Raw genomic sequence first — 21,545 nt, forward strand, 5'->3', positions numbered from 1 at the left:
ATAATTGTGCTGCAGCTTGATACATTTTAATGTTTCCCGAGCTCATATTAATGACAGCGATTAAGTTCATTAAATATATTGCCATGTCAGAATCCACATTCTGTTCTAAGCCAGTAGCTCGGTCTGCAGTGATTAAGAGCAAGCAGTAGAAAATCGAGGACCTGTTTTTTGCAGCTGTAGGATCACACTGAACTCCCTGTGAGGTCAAGCTGAGTCCTGCAGCCCAAGGACCACCCCCAAATTCAGCCTCCAGCCGTGGGTCAGAGGGAAAGAAAACCATCCTCGAAGGGAGCAGAGAAGGTCCAACAGTTAAGAGGGTGGTATGGGACTTGGAAGATGTGCCATGGATTTATTTGCTGTGTCGCACATTTCCCTGGTGACCGTAGGCGGGATTTAGAACTGTGCGCTGAAACCTGTTACATCTCCAGAGACAGCCTGGGACATCTGTCCACGTCTCGCAGCACCATAAATAGAGGGGTGGTTTGTGTCACCACCCTGTATGGACACAAAGACTGTATAGGAGAGGAGGCGGCTGCGGCACCTAAATTAGACCCCTGTGTCGGGAGGTACGACCATGGCCCTCACCCTTCTCCACTGCTGGTAGAGAGGGAGGGCGGATATGTCGGACGTGTTGACATCCATCCTAGGTCCTGGAGAAGGCCGTTCTCAATGCATCCCTAGATCTCAGCTCTCCTATGAAAAGGGGGGGAAAGTCCGTCCCTGCTTTTCAGAGGTGCAGAGAGGCCACGTCTGGGGAAGGCTGTGAGTTACTCACATGTCCCTGTGTATCTCAGAGAGACTTGCAGGACACGGAGGGGTCATCAACGGCTTAACTTTCCCTCCCTGCCTACGCCTAAAGAATCGCGAGGCTCTGATAAGGGTTGAGCCTCTGCAAATTGTGACCGTGACCCTGAGTGTTTATTATGTGTGAGACTGCACTAGCCAGATAATAATTTCCACCCAGGGAAAGGACATGGTTTATAAAGAGCTCAGTTCTCAGACAATGTTGTTTGAAGTGTGAAAAGGGCTCCCTGAAGGGGACTGCTGATGTTTACAACATTAAATCAAACTCTTATCTAGTGCATCCCTGCACTCTATTTATTTTGGAGCATTACTGATACTGTATGTGTGTGTGTATTTATACACATGCATCTGTGTGTGTGTATATATATATATTATCAGAAGAGTTATGATCCTTCAGTATTATCCATTAGAGCTAACTCTATGTTTCCTGTCATCATACTCCAGAGTATTTCCAAGTCCTGTTTGGCCAGCACAGCGTTTGAGTTGGCTGCCTTCAGTGAGTATGAAGGTTCAGAAAATAATACCAGATGAAAGACCCCGCCTGCCATTGCGGGCAGGGAGAAACATGTGCCTGCAGTATGTTAACACAGAATCATCCACAAGGAAACTTATTGTTTTTGTCTTTGTCGGAGGTTCCTTTCAAAGCTTAGAAGTGCTATGGCTAGATAAATTGCTGTGATAGCTTTGAACCCAGATAGAGAGCTAGAATAAATTAGATTATGTGAAATAATATTTCATCATTAGGTTAGATTCCTCTCATATGCAGAGCCAGCGTTATTACAGTTATCCAAGCGAAGTATCCCTGTTAGCTTCACTGGAAGTATTTGCGAAGGCGAGTAATCAAATTGTGGTCTTGGTATCCAGTTCTGCATGTTCCTGGGCCTCCTTAGGTCCTTCCACTGGCTCAGCCCCTTGAAGGCTTCACCTGTTAATTTCTGAGAAGTTCATTAGACTCAGTCCAGTTCCTAAACTTCATAAAGTCTTGTTGGTAGCTACAAAATAAACTTCTACAGAGCCACTTGCTCTGAGACGTCTAATGAAGACTTAGACAATTTTGCAAGCTGCAGTTTACTGTCTCATGTGATATAGACACTTACATGTTTGCAACTGGATGAAATACCAGCTTCAACATAAACTTCCCCAAACAGCTGCCAGGATGAAGCTGCTTTCAAACCCTGCAAAACAGTGACCCAGAGAGAAAAGCCCAGTTCCAACTAGGGTAATCAATCCTTGCTCAGTTCTGGGTGAGGCTCAGCATCAAAATAGATCATATGCTATTCTAATTTAGTTTTCATTGTGTGTGTGTGTGTGTGTGTGTGTGTATGGTAGGTAAAAGTAGTATCTTTCACTGGGCTAACTGGTGCAGTTGGAAAAAACAAGCAGGATTTCAGAAAACAAGCTTCAGTCCTGACGCAGTTAGAGTCAAAGTTAAATTCAAACTGAAGAACTACTGCTTAGGGTTTAACTAGATACACATAGGTTTGACCATTTCTAAAAGAGAAGATGGCTGTCTCTCACAGCAAGTGTGGCTGACTCCTGTGGAAGGGTATGCTGTGCAAGTGCAAGGGAGCGAGGAAAAAGGAAAGTTAAGGTATTTCTCTCCTAAAAGAATAAAGCAGGATGGTTTATGGCCTGCCGACTTGGAGAGTTAGTGAATGGTGGGCAGGAGATTATGAAGTGCTGTAAAACTAGTATTTCTATTAAATCTCATACATCATCTTCTCAGCATGGGAACTAAAGTTCATGATTAAATACGTTCAGAATAGACGAGATGACGCTCATGAAACCCACTTCAGGTGGGTTTGTGTGCACAAAAGCTTGATCTAATTTTTCAAGCTCTACCAGTTGATCTAATAAAAGAAATGATTTCTACCTGCTAACCTCCACCTCTTTTGCCTCTGTCCTTAAACCACCACACCTTCAGCAGAACACCACCAGAGAATGGGCAATAACAATCTTTTGGGGTTTTCTTAGGTATTTTATAAAAGTTTGAAGATCCTCCATGTGCAAATACAGCATAAATACACAGTCCTCTTGTTACAGTACTGTTGTACTGTTAACAGGATAATTCTTCAGATGCTGTTTGGAAGAGCGTTTTGTGGCCTGAGCTGCATTTTGGGCCACACTGTTGAGCATCCCAGCACATGTTCTAACCTATTCTGCTGTACTAGATTAGCCCTAGTGTTGTTGTTATTTGGCTCTGATTAAAAAAAATCATCTAAAAGATTATTGCTTATGTTTCTGAAGAGACTTTAGATCTAGTATGATCCCCATCACTGTAGTGTTCCAGAACTTCACGGGCGTCTGTCCATCCCCTTGTGAAGTAAACACTTACTCGTCTCACTGTTTGAGAAACACCTAAAGAGCGAGACTACTTTTCCAGCATTACCAGAACTGCATTGCAAACATAAAGTTAGTGATAGTCGAAACAGTTTGTAAGCTATTGGAAGTCTTTTTGAAACCAGCAGACCAAACCTCACCATCATTTCAGAAAATGATCCCTAGACTCAAAAATATATATCTCTTATATATAAGATACATGCCTGATGAAAAGTTTCATATAGCAAAAATGCATTTTCGAATCCTTGTGGAGACTGACAGGAAAGATCTTCTGGGAGAGCTGGCAGGGGTATCATATCCCAAGAACTTGTTCTGCCTGTGTTTCCAAAATAAAATTTGACAAGTGGGAAATATGATCTGTTCTCATGCAGCTTGTTAACACACTTGTTCATAAAGCAAAATGCTTCATTAGCCTCAGAGGGAAAAAAATGTTCCTTGCAAATGCAAGTAATTTTCTCTTTACAGCTTGATCTTTATGATCAGTTATTGGACTGATACTCTGGCTTGTATTTGTCTGCCTATTAAGTGCTTGGCTAAACGATTTAGGTTTCTTCCACAGACCTGTATTGACAGTCAGGGCTCCCAGCTCGTACCCTGTTGAGGGCAGGAGCCTTCATCAGGGAGGTGTCCTTGGATGGAGCAGAGCGCTTATGTCATTCTGGAGTGACTCTGACTAGCAGTTTGCAGCCTGCTTTGCAGTCCCACTAGGAAACTGTTAGAGCCCATCCGCACCAAAAGACCGAGCCACGTGCAAGGGTAGGTGCGTGAGTATATGCACTTGTGCACCTGCGCTAACTAGCCGTGCAGGACAGGCAGTACAACTCTGCTCTCCTCAGGATGCTGGCTCATCTCAGAGCAGGGTACAGCATTCCTTGATGACACTAGGAGTGACCTGGAGTCGGTCAGGGACACCCTGTATTGTGCCACTTGGGTCATGCAGATGTGGCTGTAGTAAAGCTGTAGAAACTACCTCACATGATGGTTTCATGAAAGTATAGAAAGTGCACTAAATGGTGGGTGCAGGGCCAGCTGCCACGCTGTAGGTGCCAAGGGTTCCTTGTCCGTCTAGGAGTATATATTGGGTGGGATCCACAGCGGTCTGGCAGCGTTCCCTATATTTAGTGAAGCACAGATGATGGAAAAGGGAATATGTTGCTTAATCTAGATGCTGCCTCACCAAAATTTTAGCTGTCTAGCCCCAGTTGGAAATCCAGACCAACTTCCCTCAAGTCAGCAGGAGAGGTGTTCAGAAGGCAACCTCTTCAGAGGAAGATCTTCCAGTTCTCCTCAGTCAAACACTTCCCCTTCTCCATCAACAGGATAGGTAACCAAGAGACAGTGCCAGGTTCCTTTAGCCATTTAGGAGTCATGTTTTGCTCATGTTACCAGTTCTTTCATCTGCTTGAAATCGAGATTATGTGATGCTGATGGTCGGCCAAGAGCCCTCCCCAACTGAACGTAGGCTACTCTGAATGAGAACCCTACTCCTTCTTGTGTGCTTTCCTTCTGGCTCCAGTACTGTTGAATAACTGCATGGAGATTAGCTCAGTTGTAAAAAGATGGGATTGGTGGCTGTCCATTCTCGAGAGATGTGGGATTAGTCCCTTGCCTTTCTCCCAAGAGTAAGTAGTGCCTCTCATCTCTTTCACTTTTTGGTTGAGTGATAACAGCAGAAAGGAGGGGAGCAATGTAGAGCAGACTGGATCCCAGCCAGCACTTAGTAGATGTTGACACCAAGGTGGAGAGAGCTCCTTGTCCCTTGAAAACAGGGTTACAGTTCAGAATAATCTGGGCAAAATGAAAAAAATGTCTCCAAGTAATGGGACACATTAAAAGGAAAGAGCAAATTGGGGTATGTAAGCAGAGTTTGATCTTTAAGAAACACAAAGTAATGCTGCCGTTCTGCTGCCTTAGTGCAAAAACAGTGAATAGTTTGGGTACTGCATTTAAGGAAGACATGGACTAGTTGGAGGAAGTCCAGAGAAGCTCACTAGATCAGAGGATTAGAAAATATGAGTTATGAAGAAACAGTGAGAGAATCGGTTTGTTTAGTCTAGAGAAGAGAAGATGGAGAGAAGACATGATAACAGTCTTCAAATATGTAAAAGGATGCTTCAAAGACACAGGGAATAAACTACTTTCTGTGTCTTCTGGGAGACAGTGAGGCACTGGAATAGATTGCCTCAGCAGTCTCCATCTTTGGAGGTCTTTCAGAACTGGTTAGCCAAATATCTGTCAACAATTATTTTGACAGAGCTGGGGTGGAGGGATGGGCTAGATGACCTCCGAGTCTCCTAGACCTGCTGATTCTGTTGTTGGAGGTCCCTGGACTGTGATGGCTCTGGGCCTAACTAATGTTGTGCTTCTGCAATTTCTTACCAGTTTCTATTGCTAATAGACTTGGGGTTTCTATATTGTGGCTAAAGAATTGATTTCTGAAAATGTCACGTCACATACAACACGGGAGGCAATCTTTGCTTCCTTTGTTTTGCCTATCTTAGGTAGCAATGCAGGATTTACCCAGCGCATGGCCCAACATCACTTCACTACCGTGCCTACTCTTCCAGTAGATCTCATGTCTCAACAAGTTAAATGAATCAATACAATTCTCTTGAAAAAAATTGTATTTACCAGAGATTTGAATATGTCCTTATCTGTTCAGGAAGCTGTCTGTGCAACATCAGTCAAGTTTTTAGGTCATGTGTTGCTTAGCTTAAGCTGTATGTGCAGCCTGTGCTTCTTTAGTAAGAGAGTCCATGTATCTGCTCTACTGTAAATCTGCATTAATCATGACGAATAGCTATGTACATTGCAGGGTGGCAGGAAAATCTCTAGTGCAAACAGAAATCAGACAGGTTGGAGTGGCTCTGGAAACTGCCGCATGGCTGAGGCTAAAAGTAGTCTCAACATGTTGACGTTAAACCTTTAGATGTAAAGAAAAAAAAGGAGAATGTTTTCAACTAGGGCTGTAATGGTGATAGAAAGCAGCCGCGTACCAACAAAATAAGGCCGTACTTCTTTGTAGCTGCCAGACCTACAAGCCTTATCTATGCTTGCTTTTATTGCCCCAGATTTTCCACCATTGCTGCCAGCAGTGACAACAGGGGGAAGTTTGAGGCCTCATGTAAGTGAAATCATCATCACCGTAGGAGCAATCACACCATGGACCAGGTCTCTGATGAGAAGAGGACAAGAAGACCATTAAAGGAAAGCTAAAGATCTATTAAAACCTGTCTTGTTTCTCTGTTTCAGGATCGCTGGTGATACAGCACTCAATAAAAACATCCACGAATCTGTCAGCGCTCAGATCCGAAAGAACTTTGCAAAAAGCAAGTGGAGAGTAAGTGACCCATCTGCAGGGACTAAGTTGCAGAGCTTTGAGATACAGTTCTGCTAAAGTGGCAGCCGTATTTCAGTGTATTAGTGCCTTAAATGCAAAACTGCTTTTTTGGCTCTGTATTTCAGACAAAATTGTTGGTCCACTCTTAGGTTGTGTGGCCTCTCAGGCCTTTTATGTAGGATACTACTGACTGACTGAGCGTGTAAACGTAATGAGTTTGCGAGATCAAACTGGTTGCGCAAGCTGTTGAATGTGAAGCTGGAGTCAGCGCTGTGATAGGGACATGAAAATTTGGACACCCTCTGTGCTGGTGCGGGGAAGGACCTGTAATCAAACACGTCCTTCTCTGTGGGCTGCCCCGTCCCAAATTATTAGAGCGACGGGGTGCAGGACTGGGAAGGAATTGCGTATGAGCTGTTCTTGATGTTTCTAGCTTAAGAAACAAGCAGAAGTTTGGAGGGTGAGGGATGAATCCAGTTCTGGCAACAACCAGGGCAAAATCAGAAGTAACCCTTGCTCCTCCTGCTCTCTGGCTTTCTTTCCCTGCAGCAAGCGTTCAACGCCACGGCCGTCGTGAGGCACATGAGGCGGTTGCACCTCGGCAGCAGCCTGGACAGCGCGAGCGCCGGCGTGTCGAGCGCCCTCAGCCTCGCTACGCCGCTTCCCGACGGAGCCGCCCGCAAAGATTGTGAGTACGCGGCGGCGAGGGCCGTCACCCTCCGCCGGTCCCCTGCGTGGACGGGCACGCTGCTGGCCGCGTGTCAGCCCCGGCGGACACCGCTCGGCGTTCGTCCCGCCAGCTTTGCGGCGGCCGGGAAGTTGAGGGGAACTGTATTCTCCTCGCTGATGCCCCAGCTGCAGTCCTTGCCGCCAGTGGTTTCTGCTTCGCGCGAGCAGATGTTTAAAACAACGACTGAAAACAGACTGCGGCCTTCATTTTTAGCTGACCCCCCCCAAAAAAAAAAGATTCAGGGGAAAAAGTTTGTGTAGTAAGAATCTGAGTTTTCAGCTTGGTGCATTTTGGGGAGGAAGAGTCTGCTTCTTGTGGGGAATATGAGCTTTTTGCTGGGAAAAAACACCAGGCCCTCACAGCAAAACACGTTGTATGTGGCTGAAAGCTGAAGAAGTTTACTCAAAGTGTTTACGTTTGAGTTCTGTGATTAAGAGTTTTCTGTAAAAATTGGCCTACTTCCCATTTACATTTTCCATGGGGGAGACTGATACTGCCAGGCCGACCCAGCTTTGTTCTTACTGGGCCAAATTAAGCTCCTGTACTAAGCAGCTCATTTGTTTTAGCAAAACTCATAGAGTCTGTGCACCACGATGAGTCTTGGCCCACTGCCTTGTTTGCTATATGCTATAATTGAGATTTCCAAGCTGCCTGATGGAGTCAGATGCTTGGGATATATATTTTTTCTGAATGCCAGGAGAGGAGACATGGCAGCAGAGGGATCATCTGGAAGACAGAAGTGCTTCCTTTGCAACAAAGCTTATTTAATCCGTGCTTTTGAGCACTTATTTACCATTCCCATCTGTCCACTTTCAGAGACTTTTGCATCCTGAAATGGAGGAATATCAACTTTACAATTAGATGAGGTTATTTTTTATTTGGATTTAAGGTGCAGTGCTTGAAAAGGAATGCTAATAGCTTCTGCTCTTGCAATACCTCATCCTAGCCCAGGGCCAAATCCTGCAGCTGCGGGTGAGACAGCATCTCTGTGCTCCCCGGCGGTCTGCCTGCATCACCCTGAACGATGCAGCACTGGCCACCGGCAAACGCTGTCTGCGGGGCCAAACGGCTCCAGCCGTGCTGGGGCGATGCAGCGATCACTGGAGAGACGCAAGCCTTCACTTTGGTTCCTACCACAGTATGGTCGAGTCGGACCTCAGTTAGGTTCAGAGCGTCTGACGGCATGTTTTGCTGTTAAATGTAACTAGTGGATGATTAGTCTCCATGCATCCAATTAATGGACGATTAATTTCAAATGGTGTTAATTAGTATCCCTGAGTAGTACAAATAGTCATGGGAAAATACCCGTGCGCAAGAAATGTGGGAAGAGAAGAAAATCCATTTAACCACTACCGAATTCAGCAGGTCCCTGTACAGCATCAGGCTAAGGAACATTTTAAAGTGATGGAGAAGACAGCCAGAACGTAAAGGGTAAAACCAGATGTGCTGAGATAAGTGAACTTTTTTTATGCCAGAAATATAAGGCAGAAAAATAGAAAAAGACTTCCAAGCATCCCAAGTTAAATCCAACAAAGGAGCTTACCAGAGAATACAGATCTTTCCTTTCCCAGAGAAATTAATTAAAGAGAGCAGCTCGGAGATGGCGGCACCCCAAAGAACCAGTGAGTAGATCCAAAAGTAAATGCAAGGAATGTCATTAGGAGAAAGCCGACCTGCTGAATAGAGTCCACCAATTATCTCCTACTGGGAAAAAAGCAGCCTCTGAGGTCTCATTCCTGCATCTTTCTTTCTCAGTAGTTTTATCTGGGGACAGATTTCTTGCACAACGAAGGTCCCGTGCAGCAAGTTACATGAAACAGCTGTGCCACCGTTACGAAATGTAATACTGCATGGTATTATTAATGGTGCTTTTAAGGAGCTCTCCCAAGTAGTTTCAAACCCAGCAATTTCACATCAGCGAAGAGAAGTAAATACAACCTGCCCCTGAGAGTAGGTTATGTCAAGCTGCATCCTAGTTCTCCTCCCTGTATTAGGCCAGAGCGGAGATGCTGTGTTAGGCCAGCAAGGGAGCTCAGGTCTAAATGAATCAGTTGGGATCTCTGAAGTGTATTGGCCGGATTCCAGTCCTCTGTACCTGATTTATTCATTTTGGACCTCACTGAACTGTCTAGATTAATTACAGGATCTAGATCTGTGTATTTTAGAGGGAATATATAAATTACACATGAAGCCAGGGTAACAGATGTTGATACTGCTGTGAAATGGGATGCGGCTGAGTGTAGTTACAGCATGGTCATTCCTGGCATTGAGATGACACCTTAAAGTGTGGAAAACTATATAAAAGGTGTAACAAGCGCCAGGAAGATCCCTAGTGTACACAGGGCCATAGACTGAGAATACATTCATTTAGTTTTTACCCATCCTTTGCTCACCAGGCTGGAAAAACTAGCTATATTTCTAATCACTCTCCTCTTAGGAGAGCGCAGTAACCCTGCTGGGGCGCAGGCAGCAGCTTTCCTTGCACGCCGGTGCCTACAGGGCTGCCGACCTGCCCAGGGAGCTGCACAGCCCGGGAAAGCCGGAGGAGCAACCCTGCGGGGTCTCGGCAGCCGCTGGGAGGGCGTAGTTCATCCGCGGGAAATTTTGGCAAGGATACATTGTAGCTCCCTCCGTTAATATTTTCCACAGAAAATGCTGAGATTGTGTTGGAATAGCGGAGTCTAGAATTTCATACAAAACCTAGCACGCTTTGGGTTTTCAGGAGTTACGTTTTGGAGGGTTGTGTTTTTCAAAGCTGTGGTGGAGGTTTCACTGAAAGTGGACACTTTCTATAGCCATTTTCATTTAGCTAAAAACCCAATTTTTCACTAAAAAAATCTTGTCAGAGGTTTTTGATTAGTTCAAAAGCAGCTGCCTGGGTAAGATTTGGGTCCAGATACATTTTCAACCTATGTGTCTTAGCTGGCAGTCCTGGAGGCAAAACCTGCAGTGACATAAGGTGCTGCTAGAATGATCTCCAAATCACACAAATTTACATTCCCTCAAGATTTATTGGAACTCACCAGTGAATTGGACCTGCTGTACTTTGTTATCACCAGCTTTGCAGGATGCCTAGGGAAATTTTTGAGTCCGGGTGTGCAGTCTGTTCGTTTAGTTAGGTCGCAGTGATGAGAAAAGTTTAATCACCTTTAACATGCCCACGAGGAGAATTCTTCCGAGCAAGTACTACTCCGGCGGGATGTTTTATTTGCGGGACTCTTTATAGCAGCAGGCGAAATCGAGGTCTTCAGCCGCAGAGCTGGGGAATCGGTCTAGTTGAGCAGATACCAATTCATCGTGTCGCACATACACAACTGCCCGGGGAGTCAGCAGGCGAATCGCCACTTGTCAGGGAGGGCAGGGGACACCAGAGCCCCCAGTTAACCCATCATGGTGGGAAGGGCAGGTGCTACTCACCTTGAGCACGCCATGAAGGGAACCACAGCTTCACCTGACCCCCAAAACCACATTTCTAACTGCATTTCTCTCTTTCCTTTTAGGTATGTCTCCATCCACTCTGTGTAGTTTTGTTTCATCCGCTTCTTCGGGCGTTTCTGCGGTAGGAGGGGACCGGAGACCCAGACCCACCACAGTGACAACAGTGCACACAGGGAGCAAGTGACGGGCGCAGGCGGGGAGCGGCGGCCCAGGTGTCCGCGCCGTCAGGTTTTCTCGGAGCGATCCCACCCTGCATTGCGCGCTCAGCGAAGGACTAGAAGAAAGAAGATTTTTTTATGGCCATATTTTATACTGCAATTCTGAAATGTTTCATTTATCACAAACTGCAATGACTCCAGGGGGAATGGATCTAACAGTCTCTGGTGCTGTACATATATATACATATATATATAAATATATATATATATATGTGAGTCTAGCAATGTTCTAACTAATGAACACTCATTCTTTTCCCCAGTGATTTACTCTTTTCTCAGCGTAGGTAACAGTATATATTGTATTTTTTTCCATTAACTACGAACATCTCAACTGGATTATTTAAATAGAGATACTTTTCTGAGCATTATATATTTTTTTCTTTTAAAAAGTACTTCCAGTAATGTTCCTCCTTCCAGTTTGCTGGGGAATAGGTTATTTCTGTAGGTAGGAATTTACATTAACTTTGCAACACAGGAGGATTGCAATGGCTTGCCATTTTTAACTCCTCAAATTGGACTGCAAATCTGTCTGGCTTTAGCAGAGCTGTTACTGCTCGGATTAAGAAAAACTGCTGCTTTCCCTCCCCTCCTCCTCCTTGAAAGCCATGGCGAGAGTTGAATTGCCGCCAGCTGGAAGTTAGCTCAAATCTGGCCGAATTTCCGTAGTGCCGGGGATCAGCAGCACCCCGCGTGTCGGAGGAGAGGCAGGTATCCAGCGCCTTTCGGGAGCTCACCAGAGCTGAGCTAGCGAAACGGTAGAGGAGAGTCTCATTTTGCAGCTCTTACCCGCTTCGTAGTCCCTTCGGACGGAAGGAAAGGATGGTGTGGGGCTCCGAGTCCTAGTTTTACTCTGCCCCAGCTGCCTCCAGGCCTGGCCTCGGACTTGGAGCGCATCTGGTCGAGGTCTCCAGGGCAGGGGCTCAGCACCTGCGGCTGTGCTTGGCTTCGGCTGCGGTTGCTGGTGCTCAGCACCTCTCAGAGGCAGCCGGTGTTGAAGCCACTAAAATATCGGAAACCAAATAGAGAAGTTTGGACCTTAATTTCTACGTGCCTCGGTTTCGCCTCCTGGGAGAGGGGTGGTACTTGCACTCCTCCATAAAGCACTTCCAGGGTCTCAGGTGCAAAGTGCGGGATCCAGGAGTATCATTGCTTCATCACTGTTAGCACCAGCCAGGGCGGAGGGCCGGAGAGGAGCTGGGGAAAGCAGGGCCCCTCCGAAAGGCAGATGCATGTGCACGGGCCGCGGTGCACAGCCTCCCTTCCTCTTCCTCCCCAAGAGTTCATATACAAAAGCTAACTCAATTGCCCTGTTTTTTTTGTTACTGAAACACACGCACATCCCAGGCTACGTATGCTGGCGTGTCATTTAGGAACAGCCACTGTTACTGTCGTGCAGCAAGTGCATTTAAACAGCTTGGACTGGAAAGGAGACCTGTTCGCCATCTGACCTCATTTGCTGAATGTCTCCAGGTTGCTTTGGTGTCGTTCACAGCTTTGGTTTTCTTTCCAGGAGGAGGAGAGGGAGGCAGGCAGGAGGAGCAGGCGCCCGCGCCCTGCCACTGTGAGCCGCTCGTACCCCAGACCGCTCCGTCCCCGCAGAGAGGTGCAAGCCATTTCCCCCCGAATGGGCCCTGTTGCCGCATTCGTGTCATTTATCCTGCACAAGAAATTGCGAAAGCCAGTCACAGACACAGCTGAATGTATAAGGCAATAGTGACCGCGCTGCAAAAAGCCATAAGATACTTTTCATTGAGACTTCAAAACCCTGCTTCAGTTGTCTGGCTTTTGCCCGGCAGAGCCGGGATTTCATCCATCCTGCTTTGAGTGCTAAAGGCTGGAAAAGCAGGTGCCAGGGAGTGCTGACTCTGCTCGAGGAGGTCACTTCTTTGGTGGCACTTAAAGCTGTTGCACGCAGTAGATCTCTCGTTTCCTCAGTATTAACCTGTTCCCAGTTTCTGGAGAGGACAGAGTCCAAGTCCCCCGGGAGTTCCCATCTCCAGCATGCCCAGGTAGCCGCTTGTGAAACCTCGTGGCTAAGGCCACAGCAGAGAGCCAGGTCTCCAGCTTGCAGGAGCTGGAGGAACTCTAGCAGAGTCCACCGAGTTTCTGCAGTTTTAGGCATCGGTAGACCTGGCCCAGTGTGTGTTAGTGATGTGTGTGACCAGTGATGGACCTACTCAGGTTATGGTTGCCATAGCAAAGCCGGAAAGCTGCGGTATTCTTATTTTAGGAAAGATGGCAGATACGAGGTCTCTCTGAGGTTGGTAGCAAAGCTCCATATAATTTCCCTGGTGGGACCTTCTGTCCAAGATCTGGGCAGACAGACGGGCAGGGATCTCCTCGCTGCGAGGCTCACTTCTCTCCCCTGCCCCTCCACACACATAAGCTCAGCTGGCCATGGTCTGCTCCAGTTGCCTGTATGTAAATAGGCAATATCCCAGTTTGGAGTCACTGGCGTTCTCCACATTAACACTCGTGCAGCCAAGAGCGGGATTTGGTTAGGGACTATGTTTGTCTTTGTACAATTGTGTATAAGGCCAAGGGTCGAGCACCCCTTCTTTGCATTTTCTTCTGAAATCCGAGGTTGGAGTTGAATGTCATTTAGTTGCTGAGGGCACCAATCAAAGTACAGCATCCAAACATATCTTGCAGAAAAAAAGGAAAAGAAAATGGATTGCCATCTGTGAAGCAAAGAGCAGTGATGCAAGCAAAGGCAGAGGTGCGCTTCTGCAGTCGGGGGAGGGCCCCCCTTGGTCCCGCATGCCGGCCGCCCCTCCGTGCTTGCTGCCTTCTGTATTTTGCTTTGGGAGGGGTGTTCTGCTGTCCTTCCAAACTTGGAGCTGGGGTTTTTTCCTTCCTATAAGTAATATTCTGCTATAGTTGTGTAATTTATTGTCATTCTCTTTGGCTTGTTATCAACTGCCAGGAGCTTAAGATGAGAAACAGAAGCACTTAAAAGCAAAATTGTTTCTTTCTGCTGCAGTTTTGGGTGATGGGAAGCTGGGGTTTTTTTGTATCGGTAAAATAGGGCTGGAGATCTAACAGGTGTTCATGACAGGCGAAGGGTAGAGATCTTTATTGTTGCTGAGTCATAAAGTGTCTCTCTTGGTTAAAAACTTCTTAAATCTGTGCAAAGCTGTTAACGGGGGTGACTTAGCAGAAGCCAGGCCACCTTGCCCACGCGAGGTCTTTACGGGCCAGGTTTTCGAAGGTGGCTAGAGACGTCTGCCCCTTGGCAGCACAGCTCCGTGTGGCAAACACCAACGTCACTTGCCGGGGAGGCTGCGGTGCCATCGCCTATCCTTCCCCCTCAGCAGCCCGCCGCGTACCTCTGCTCAGCGAGTCCCCTACCCGAATGCAGAAGCCAAGAGCAAATAACGTGCACGTGGGGAAAGGGCTCCTAGCCGAAAAGCGGACGATCCAAACCAAATCCACAGCAAGCCTTACCATGAAGGAGCGGGTAGAAAAATCACTCTGGGCTCTTCCCAAATGGAGCCGTCTTACTAAACCACGTGCGATTCGCTCCTCCCATGAGGACTTCGCCTGGACTCCCCTGTTCGTTACCCTTTTCTGCTTTACTTTACTGGCACCAATGTGCTTTCAATTTGTGACCTGTTTTCCTCCGCTCCTTCCCCTTCTTTCTTTCTCTTTGCTTGCAGCTTTGCTTGCTGCTTTTTACCTCCAGAGCCCAGCTCTGATGCCCACCGCAGTGTTACTCTGGGAAAAAACCTCCAGCAAAGCTCGGGCTGGCCCCTTGGCCTGCAGAAGTGCGAGGACAGGCCACCTGCGACCGCTGTGACACCGAAAGTCGGTACTGCAGTGCCAGGGGCTGATTTTTGCATGTGACTTCATTGCCGGTGCCTCCCAGCTCTACGGGATCACACCTTGTGCGATGCGAAGCAGATGCCGCTGCTGCAGCACAGCTAGTGGGGAGGTCAGAGCGGGGGGCAGTGCTGGCAGGGATGCTTTCCTGAGGCTGCGTTACCCAGCTGGTAACGGCTCTTCTGTCCTGGTGGCCCTGGTTGCAGAAGCCTCTGCCTTTTGGCACGTGGGAAGTCCCTTTTAATGGGCTTGCTTGCCCGCTTGCTCCCGTGTGTGCTTGCCTGGCGGAGCTGGGGCCTCCGTGCATCCCGGAGGGCGTCATGGGAAGGGAGTTTTGCCTCCGCTAGCGTGGTTATTCGCCCCCGAAACCGGAGGCGAAGAATTACACTCACTCAAGCAAAGAATGGAAACACACACGGAGACTACTCTATCCAAGGAAAACAACATCGAAAGCGGGAGCGGCAGCAGGCTTGCTCGCACGGAGGATTAGCTGGCAGATCGTTCCCGGTGAGGGTTGAATGAGGAAATGGCAACTTGCTCCCAAATGTTTTGCGAGCAGAATTTCTCCTGGGAAGTTAGTCCTTGCAGATTACTTGCCCAGCAGCAGTTTTACACATTCCTGTTAATTTATCCCTGGTTCCCTATAGCCGTGTCCTGCCTTTAGATCTGGTGTGCCGGGCAGGCTGCTGCCTGCGGGACAAGTGTGCATGCATGTGTGCGTAGTACGGCCCCAGGGATCCCAGCTCCCGCCACTGGTTGAAAATCAGGAGTTGGTTCAGGGGATTTTTTGGTCTGACTTTGCCCAGTTGGGTCGAAGCTGTGTAAATAGTGTTTGTGATCAAGAATAGGGCTCTTTATCCCGGACTCTCGTTTTCAAGACCCCTGTCCCGTCACTAACAGTGCCACTGATCTGTCCAGCTAGCATTTTTTTTCCTCCTCTCCATAAGTGGCAAGGTCAGAGGAGCAGCTCTTACATTTTTCCACGCTCGAGAGTGGAACCAGGGCATGTACGCTTGCAAGCGTTGTGAAAAAAACACTGCTGAACTAATGATGACATCAAAATGTCCAATAAATGCATGATACTGCACTGCATGTATTAAACTGCTGTTCACTGTTTCTGTATTTCCCAAGCCTTTTTTTTCGGCACATTGAAGCCAACCTTTTCTTCTAGGGATTTCTTCTGGGTTTTGCTCTTAAATGACTCAGTGTATCTGTAACTCAAAATCCATCGTTTAGTTTGAGTAAATGCAAAAGCCGGTGTTTTGTAAACAAGATACTGCAAAGCCTGATGATGTAGTTTGTGTTTCTGTTGGATGCTCTGCAGCTTGCACAGGAGGTTTCACCATCCAGAGATGCTTTTAAACTGTGCAGCAGTCACATACACACGTCTAGGTTCAGGGAATCAGGGTGGGGGAGTCCTTCTTTGAATACGATGTTAAAAAATTCAATCTGCATTGAAAAATCCTTCCCTGGGTTACGAACACTCAGGCCTGCCAAGAAGCATGTTGGTGTGTCTTTGGGACTTTTTTTTTTTTGGTTTGGTTTTCCTAGGCAGAACTTCGGCTGGTTCGCTCAATTCTTAGTATTTTCCTCTTCCTATGAGACATTTCGTTCTCGCCTGTAGCAGAATGAGCTGCATTTTGGCAACTAAGGTGCTGTGATTTTTTTGCCTGTGCAAAATAGTTTCGGGAACTGAGCTAATTATCCCATCCTTTCCGAAGCACCAGGTATCAAAGCACCTTCCCCCCCGCCGCCCCCAACCTAAATACTTGCAGTGGTCCTTGAAGCTCCATGTGCTAGTACCACCATTTACCTGCCCAAGAGCTTGGCCTGGCACTTTTCCTTCTTCCACGTGGGAATCATTCCCTTGCCTTCTCTTCTGTTAATCGACCCATTTTCACTTGCACTGGGCTTTCTGAGGCCGGGAAGGTGCAGCAGGCCACATCGGTAGTACTGTTTCAGTACTAATTAATACTGCATTAGCATGGAAGAGGCTCGTGTTGCTGAAGCCGGGAGCGGAGCTGAGAGGGCTGGGACCGGCACCGCGGTAGGACACTTGCGCGGCTCCGGGTGACAGCGTGCCACGCGGCAGGGCTGCAGCAAAGCGTGCCGGTGGTGTAGGGAGCGAGCATCAATGTTGCAACCCCCCCCCCCGCCCCGCCACCGCCGAAAGCCTGGCTGGGGTTTTGCCCCCGTGGCCGTAAATCCCGTGGAAAGCCCGGGCTCAGCATGGTTCACGGCTCACGGCAGCACTTAGGTGAGCTCCAAGCTTTTCCATCATCCACATCCCACCAGTGCAGCCCGGCATCGCACTTGTTACGTCTCGCCGGGTCAATACGTAGCGTCACCCCCAGCCGTCCCCGTGCGAAGAGCGTGGGAGGTCGTTAGCTCAACGAGACTCACGTTTCTGGTGGATGCAAGTGCCACCAAGCCGCTGGCACTGTCCTCTCGCTGAGAAACAGCATTTTGGTCAGCTTGGGGCTTTTTTTATGTAAATATATTTGATTTGGGACAGCAAACAAACAAACGAAAGGCCCAGCCTGTCCAGAGTAATGACTCCCCAGATATCCCCAACCAAGAAACATCACTCCGTTTACTTTTAATGAAAATGCGAGCATGTTTTCTACAAAGGCTTAAATCTTAATCAAGGAATGTCCGTGTGCCTAATCTTGCAGGTCTTGTGATTGATACAAGTTCATAACAGCATCCGTGTCCAAAAAGAAGGGAGAATGTGTATTTACTCCATGCATGTATTAAGGCATTGCAAAAGTTTTATCTGCGTAAATGAGTTTGCAGTATTGCAAATTGTTAATGGGGCTACATTGCAAGTGGTTCTCTGCCTTGACAATCATGTATACATATCGAGATTTCTATCATAATGACAATTTAAAGGGACGACTAATTGTTTTCCTCCAATAAATCCAATTAAATCACCAGGATGTGAAGCGTGATGTTGTTTTCAAGTGCATGATGAGTCCCCACTTGTGTGCAAGAAACAAGAGTAAATCACTTTTATGGCTTCTCCACTGTTTTATGCAGTGATTCCCAAAGGAGTATGGTGGGATTTTTTTTTTTTAATTTAATTCCACAGTTCTCTCAAGAGGGAAATGGGTGAAAGGAAAAAGGAGGTGATTATTTGTTTTTAGCTTACCAGACATCATCAGTAGCAGAGCAGGGATTTGCCCCCTGTGGTCTGGGGCCAGGTCTGGCTGTGCTTTGCATTTGCGCTGCCTCGCATACTGTGATTACCTAAGAGCTGCTGTTTTGTAACAGGAAAGACTCCCGGATTTATAGCCAAGTCCTCACCTCAGTGGTATTTCTTCCCTTAATTTCCTCACAAGCACCTCTTTATAAATTCAAATTATAAAATCACTGTGAGATTTGCCCTTCAGATGTTTCCTGAAGCTGCCACTCAGTGTGATGCCGCCTGGCAGTGCATGGGGGCCGGGTTGTCTGCTGGGGGTTGCAGATATCTGCGCTGCAGAGAGGAGATGCAGCGAAGACCGCTGTGCCTTAGAGCGGATCCTGGCGATTTACAAAATCTGTGGTGGGAATCCTGAGAGGAGATGACATCTCTGCTAATGTTTCCTAACACTAAAGTGAGGTGGGCTTGTGCTTGAGGTCGAAGCCAGCTGGTTTTAGACATCTGGTTCCATAACGAAGCTTAAATGAACAGCAGTGATAATGACCACCCCATAACAGTATACAGAAAAAGTTAAATTACTCAAATAGCTTTTATATTGCCAAGCAGGAAACAAACACCAGAACCAATTTGATTACTATTTCAAAGCTGTGGTATGCAATTGTGGCCACAGAATGATGTTTGGATGCCAGAGCTCCCCGGAGGAGGTTAGACAGCTGCCATATGTGCTTTAGAAGAGCACATCCATGGAAAGGTGCATCTTTGGAAAAGCACATCCCTCTCAGACCAGGAAAACGTAGGGCCAGAGCCACCCAGAGGTTTGGAGTTTGAAAGGTGTGGGGTGAGCAACTCATAGTAAGCCCTACATACCAGAGGTGATGGGAAGGTGTGCCAGTGCCATGCCAAGGCAAGTGGGCTAAGGATGTGCTGAAGCAAATACCAGGTTAGCCCACACTCTCCACTCTCCTGAGTGAGAAGAAAAGGTGGCAGGGAGTGAGAAAGATGCAGAGAGTGACATTGAGGCATGGACACAAGATCCAGCAATGTGAAGGAGCAGCAAATCCTACAGAAGACTCCAAAGTCAAACTGGAGAAACAGAAGCCCAGGCATCAGACAAAACTGTCCACTGCTGACCACTGGTACCCAAGTGACTATTAGGAGATGGTACGAATGAGGACCTTCTTTCCATATGTGTGACTCACAAGCCTAAACTCTGGTCATCCCTTCATATTTAGGGTCATATCCCCACCTGTGAAAGTTAGCCCTCATGATTTTGCTCGAATTCTTCATATTAATGCTAGCTCAAGGCCTGTCTCAGATTTTGCCATGAAATGGAAATCTTGGCCATGGAAACCTTCTCATGTATTGGCTTCAAAATTGCTGGTTCCTCTGTAGACTCACCAATCACCTAAGATGTGCTAAGCTTTCCCTGGTTCCCAGTGAAACAGGACTGAAGATCACCACAGAACAACTGAAATGCTGATGCTATGAGATAGGACTCCTCATGTCATGTCAGTATTTACTTGAACTTTGTGCATTTTCTTCACTGTTACGGGTTCAGCAACACATTCTTGGCTATTTGAAACAGATAAAATGTCAGTACAGAGAAGCCAATGGGTCAAGACAGAGATGCGGCTATAGAAAATATTATGCTTGTAATCTTGCCAAGATCCACAGTCACCTTCACCCAGAGGAAAGGAGACCCATCTTATTTTGAAGGCTTTTTGAGTGTTGGTATGCACTGAGGTTCTGGCTCAGGCAATGCTCATTCATATGCCAACATATCATTAGCCTTCCTTCATGCCTATTTGGAGCCTTTTTCTCAGCTCTTTCACTGTTCAGCGCTATCCCAAGGCCTCAGAAAAACTAGGGCTCTGGTATGTTGGGCATTGCTAGGCCATGGGCGGCACCACCCTTGCAATCAAGAGGAGTTTTGCAAGAGTGATATTTGTTCAAACTGGGCATGTGCAGGAGCCCAGCTTCCAGGACCTAGGAAATGTCCAGACTGACCAGGGATGGGCTCCCTGCAGTTCAGGTACCTCCATGGCTGGGAGATGCTAAGGAGGAGACATTTTGCACAGGGCGTTCAGACACAGGCGCTTGCTTCGTTGCAGTGTAGATGGTCCTACCCTTTGCCTGGTTATGCCTACACTCAATTTCATCCTTATGGCTAAACTTAGCCCCTAGTTTGTTTGTGCATCCACTAAACCCGTGTTTTCAGATATGGGTTTCTGAGGACCCCTTTGGGGACTCCATGAGGAGAAAACATGGGCCTACACCCCAGAGCAATCCCAAGGACACCGTAACCTGCCGTAGGGATTAGGGGACGTGCTGTTCCCGTCACATTATGCTTCCTCCCAGCTGCCTTAAAATTCCTTGGGGAATAGGTCCATCTTTGTCACTGTGGGTATGAACCCTGCCCAGCATATCCAAGTCCTTGTTTTGGTGGGGCATCTTGACAGTGCTGAAATGCTGTAATAAATAATAACCATTTCTAATAACTGCGGGGGCAGAGAAGAAGGACTGTCCAGATCAGCACTCTGAATATTCAGCTGAGTATTTCCAGATTGTTTGGCATTAGGGCTTTCTGAATTACATTGGGATAAATTCCTGACTTCCAAACTCTGTTTATTTAGATTGAATTCCAAATTTCCTTTTTTTCCATCTTTGGGATTTTTTTTCTTTTTATGACTGCTACATTCTGATACAGTTATGGTCAATTAATGGCTTGTTTACCTCCTTCACAAAGTGTTTTGTTTAGGGAAATTAATAGCAGTAATGGAGCTGAGAGGCAATTTGTCATTCTCATCCAGTTGATGAGCTTTGTGCTTTCTTTGGCACCACATAGACTCTTGTAGTTTTTTATTTTCTTTCTCAGGGGCAGAAGGAGCAAGAACTGTGGTCGCATCCTCGCCTTAACTCACAGTCTAGCAGTGACCAGAGATGCTTAATAAATCTTGAACAAACACTTCCTTTTGTCAGAGGCCAGCTGGGCAGGTACTCTCAATCCTGGTGCATTACATACCAGGTTTATACCACAGCTACTTAAAATTTGCATTTACTCAAGGTAGCATCTGAAATGTAGCTATTGTCTCCTGATCCACCACAGAGTGAATACTGTGCCATTGAAGTTACAGGCACAGAATGAGACTAGCCCATCAGTTATTAATATCTCTAAGCCTCATCTAGATCTCGTAAAAAGCTGCAAAATAGACATGTCTATTCTGCAGACATCACATGCTCCCCTGCGGGTTACAGGGATGCAGCACATGGGGATCCCTGGACTCCGCGCTGCTAGGAGGAAAATGAGGTTCTTGTTTCCGGCAATCTGGGCAGAAATGAAAGAAAATGCAGGATAGGAAAAGGAGAGGGTACAGACAGAGCAAACGTAAGGAGGCTCATTCCTGTGGATCAGTCCATTCGTAGCCCAGCAGTTAGGTGACAAGAGACAGGTGACAAGGCGAACAGCTCAGCGAGGCTATTCCAAAGATGCAACTGTAAAGGCCTTTTAGGCCATTCTCACCTCTCTCAGAAGCTTACCTGGACTGCAGAATATCTCAGGGACATAGAAAGCTACATCATGGGCTCTACCCCAACCACTTGGGAGCACATCTTCTCAGAGACCCTCACTGACACTGGTGGCTGGAAGGAAAGAGGAGTGAGATGAAGAAAAATCAAAGAGCAGGAGGTGCCAGATCTAAGCAGAGGGAC

At 47.1% G+C, this 21,545-nt stretch overlaps 1 protein-coding gene across 2 annotated transcripts in view; it reads left to right on the top strand.

Moving 5' to 3' along the window:
• Positions 1-17,626, top strand: part of CAMK1D (calcium/calmodulin dependent protein kinase ID) — a 221,184-nt gene extending 203,558 nt beyond the window's left edge. For both annotated transcript variants that reach the window (XM_026119316.2, XM_064503955.1), the window contains exons 9-11: positions 6,397-6,484; positions 7,034-7,172; positions 10,715-17,626. In XM_026119316.2, the coding sequence (XP_025975101.1) occupies positions 6,397-6,484; positions 7,034-7,172; positions 10,715-10,836 (349 nt within the window). In that variant the 3' untranslated portion in view covers positions 10,837-17,626. The remainder of the gene's footprint in view (positions 1-6,396; positions 6,485-7,033; positions 7,173-10,714) is intronic.
• The last annotated feature ends 3,919 nt before the right edge of the window (positions 17,627-21,545 follow it).

Source organism: Dromaius novaehollandiae, chromosome 1 (genome assembly GCF_036370855.1).
Source record: "Dromaius novaehollandiae isolate bDroNov1 chromosome 1, bDroNov1.hap1, whole genome shotgun sequence".
Taxonomy (NCBI): domain Eukaryota; kingdom Metazoa; phylum Chordata; class Aves; order Casuariiformes; family Dromaiidae; genus Dromaius; species Dromaius novaehollandiae.